At 47.1% G+C, this 3706-nt stretch overlaps 1 protein-coding gene across 1 annotated transcript; it reads left to right on the plus strand.

The window, feature by feature from the left end:
- Positions 1–226: 226 nt before the first annotated feature.
- On the plus strand, positions 227–2904 carry LOC104420914 (flotillin-like protein 4). The gene is made up of 2 exons (XM_010032687.3): positions 227–1418; positions 2014–2904. The coding sequence occupies exons 1-2, from the start codon at positions 492–494 to the stop codon at positions 2539–2541; spliced, it is 1455 nt and encodes a 484-aa protein (XP_010030989.2). The 5' UTR covers positions 227–491; the 3' UTR covers positions 2542–2904.
- Positions 2905–3706: the final 802 nt, after the last annotated feature.

Below are 3706 nucleotides of genomic sequence, written 5' to 3' on the forward strand. Positions count from 1 at the left end.
CAAATAATAAGATATTTATGAATGTTTCAACTGTAACTTTTAAAATGGTAGATACTATTTCTGCCAAAAATCAATTTCGACCGATATTCCTTCAATTGGAAAGAATATAAAAGCTAAGAACTCGAAGAATGCAAGTGCAATTTATACAGATTCTCGAAGGTTTTAATAATATCCGCCAGATAATTGTGCGGTTGGTGCTAGCGCTAATCCCATCGTCAAAATTCGAAAATTACCTAAAATAGAAAAGGTCAAATTCTTTCGAAATCGCCAAAGATCACTAGGAGAATTCCATAGATAATGACCCAAGTCCGACGGTTTCTTTTCCTAGTGATCAACAAGGTGGAGTGAAGGCACCCGTTCTTATCTCCTCGTCTTCCTCCCTCATCACTTCTGTATAAATCCAACCTCCACAGCCTGCAGACACTTCACAGTTCACCCAGCCTACGCACAAGCCCCCTTCTCAGTTCGTTCCCGAGACAGCGAGAGAAACCATGTACAGGGTTGCAAGCGCCTCCCAGTACCTGGTCATCACCGGGGTCGGCATCCCCGACATCAAGATAGCGAAGAAGGGATGGGTCCTTCCCGGTCAGTCCTGCGCCGTCTTCGACGTGTCGCCGGTCAATTACATGTTCGAGGTGCAGGCCATGAGCGCCGAGAAGCTGCCCTTCATCCTCCCAGCCGTGTTCACCATCGGTCCCAAGGTCGACGATGATGAGAGCCTCCGCAAATATGCCAAACTCATCTCCCCCCACGACAAGCTCTCCAACCACGTGAAGGAGCTCGTCCAGGGGATCATCGAGGGGGAGACGCGTGTGCTGGCGGCCTCAATGACCATGGAAGAGATCTTCCGAGGCACCAAGGAGTTCAAGGGGGAGGTGTTTGAGAAGGTCCAGCTCGAGCTCAATCAGTTCGGCCTGCTGATCTATAACGCGAACGTGAAGCAGCTGGTGGATGTCCCGGGGCACGAGTACTTCTCTTACTTGGGCCAGAAGACGCAGATGGAGGCGGCGAACCAGGCCAAGATCGACGTGTCTGAGGCCAGGATGAAGGGCGAGATTGGGTCCAAGAGTAGGGAAGGGCAGACCTTGCAAAACGCAGCAAAGATTGACGCGGAGACGAAGATCATCGCGACGCAGAGGCAAGGGGAGGGGAAGAAGGAGGAGATCAGGGTGAGGACGCAGGTGAAGGTCTACGAGAATGAAAGGGAGGCCGAGGTCGCGGAGGCCAATGCCGAGCTGGTGAAGAAGAAGGCGGGTTGGACCAAGGAGGCTGAGGTGGCGCAGGTGGAGGCCGCCAAGTCGGTGGCGCTGAGGGAGGCCGAGCTTCAGAGGGAGGTCGAGAGGATGAACGCCCTGACACGGACCGAGAAGCTGAAGGCCGAGTTCCTGAGTAAGGCCAGCGTAGAGTACGAAACCAAGGTAAACCCCGCATCTCTCTCGCCCCTGCAAATCAAGGGAACAAGGTTCCTAAACTGTCGTGTAATCCGCGTAGTCTATTGATAATGTCAGGATTCTCTTCAATAGGATTTCGCTTTCAATGCGATTGCATACCCTAGTCATTGTCAAGAAAGAATTATAGGTACAACCAGATAGAACATAAGAAACGTCATGCTTTATTCGGTTTACATCAGAAGATGCGCTTGATATTTATGAATGACATTGCAATGTTGGTCATGATCAAGGACCGATACACCTTATGTCTATAGGCTAATTTTTTGACATGTACGTGTAATATCTAGTAAGGGTACAATAGGTTAATTTAAAGGTTCGTAAAAGCGAGCGTTGAGGGCATATAGCCCGACATGTCGATTTGAAATGTTAGTGACCTTTTAGAGGCTCAAAATATTTGGTTATATGCTGGAATGTTGCTTGACAAGAATGTTGATGTTGCGTTTGGTGTTTAAAGAAGAGTCAACCATAGTCTGTCAAGAAAATAGTTGCTTGAGTGAATGGAAATTTCGGTTAAGATTGAACTCTCTCAAGTGACGCTTCCTTTTTGGAACCTGGATCTAAGGTACAAGAAGCAAACTGGGAGCTGTACTGGAAGCAGAAAGCCGCGGAGGCAGTCCTGTACGAGAAGGAGAAGGAGGCGGAGGCCCAGAAGGCGATCGCCGAGGCCAGCTTCTACTCGAGGCAGCAGCTCGCCGACGCGGAGTTCTACGCCAAGAAGAGAGAGGCCGAGGCGCTCGTGGCATTGGCCCAAGCCCAGGGCACCTATCTGCGGACCCTGCTGGAGGCGCTGGGGGGCAGCTACGCCGCCCTCAGGGATTACATGATGATCAACAACGGCGTGTTCCAACAGATGGCGAAGGTGAACGCGGATGCCATCAAGGGGCTGCAGCCGAAGATCAGCATTTGGACCAGCGGCGGAGAAGGGGGCGAAGGAAGCGGGAGCAGGACTGGCAACGCGATGAAGGACGTCGCCGGGGTTTACCGGATGCTGCCTCCGCTGTTCAAGACGGTGGAGGAACAAACGGGGATGCTTCCGCCGGCGTGGATGGGCAGCTTGACCGACTCGTCCGGTCAGACCAGTCCAAAATAAGTGGGAGCCGATCGAAGGCCAAGAGGTCGTGCTGCTTCGGCGCCATGTGACTCGAATGATTATTTGAGTTTTTGAGATTGTGTTAATTAGGTAGGTCTTTTGGTTTTGTGAAGTAGGAGAACATATTGATGGAATATTTTCTATTTGCGCACTATACTATCCTGTTCAAAGTTTTATTGCTTGAAAAGCTTTCAAGAATTTAATTTTCGACGGACATATTCTGTGGAAAATTAAGAGATACCGTCGAAGCTTTCCTAGGAAAATTGTCTACCTTTGATCATGACGAAGATGGCGGAGCATCGCATTACCGATGTTGGTAAGCCGGCTTCAGTCGTGATCATGCCTAGCGTTCCACACCTAATTGTCCGACACCTCCATCCAATACAAAAAAGTCATGCGGTATATGTTTCCATCTCATTCACAAGAATTGCTTCTTTTTGTTAAAATATATTTCGAATTTAAGTCTATTGAACGATATTCAATCTAAATAAATTGGACTCACCGATCTCATGATTTTTATTGGAATGTGATTCAAAAGTAGGGGTCTCGCTCTCTAGTAAACGCCCCTGGCCCCATAGGGCTTTTATGTTAAACCGTATTTTATTGATAATTTGGGCTTAGGTCTATCAATAGTTGCTGCTGCCTATACATGATATATATTTTTCTTATATTTGAAAATTGTAACATAGAGGTGGAATGCACTAATTATACTGGTGGACGTAGCCCTAGTTTAAGATGAATCAAGATAATCTTGTGTTTGAGTTTCTCTTTCTTACTTTTGTTGTCTAATTCCATGTGTTTGTGCGTCAATAGTTTTAACAATTTTGCGGCACTTATTCTTCGGTCCAGCTTTATTTATGTTCAGCCCACAATTGTCAGAAGAAGAAGAAAAAGAAGAATGCGTATGGATTTTTTCACTTTGCATTCATTTATCTGTATGCGTAGAAGATAAAGAAAGCAACGGAGAGAACATGGATTTTTCACTTTGCATTCATTTCTCTGTATGCGTATGGATTTTTTCACTTGCCACTTCACAGAGCTGAAACGGCTGTCAGAGGAGAGATCTGCTCCGCCAGCAAATATGGAAATCCCACTCCATGTACATTAATTGAGACTCATCTGCTTACTTGCTATAAAAATGTGGAGAGATGTGATTAGAATTTTA

This window comes from Eucalyptus grandis, chromosome 10 (genome assembly GCF_016545825.1).
Source record: "Eucalyptus grandis isolate ANBG69807.140 chromosome 10, ASM1654582v1, whole genome shotgun sequence".
NCBI classification, from domain to species: Eukaryota; Viridiplantae; Streptophyta; class Magnoliopsida; order Myrtales; family Myrtaceae; genus Eucalyptus; species Eucalyptus grandis.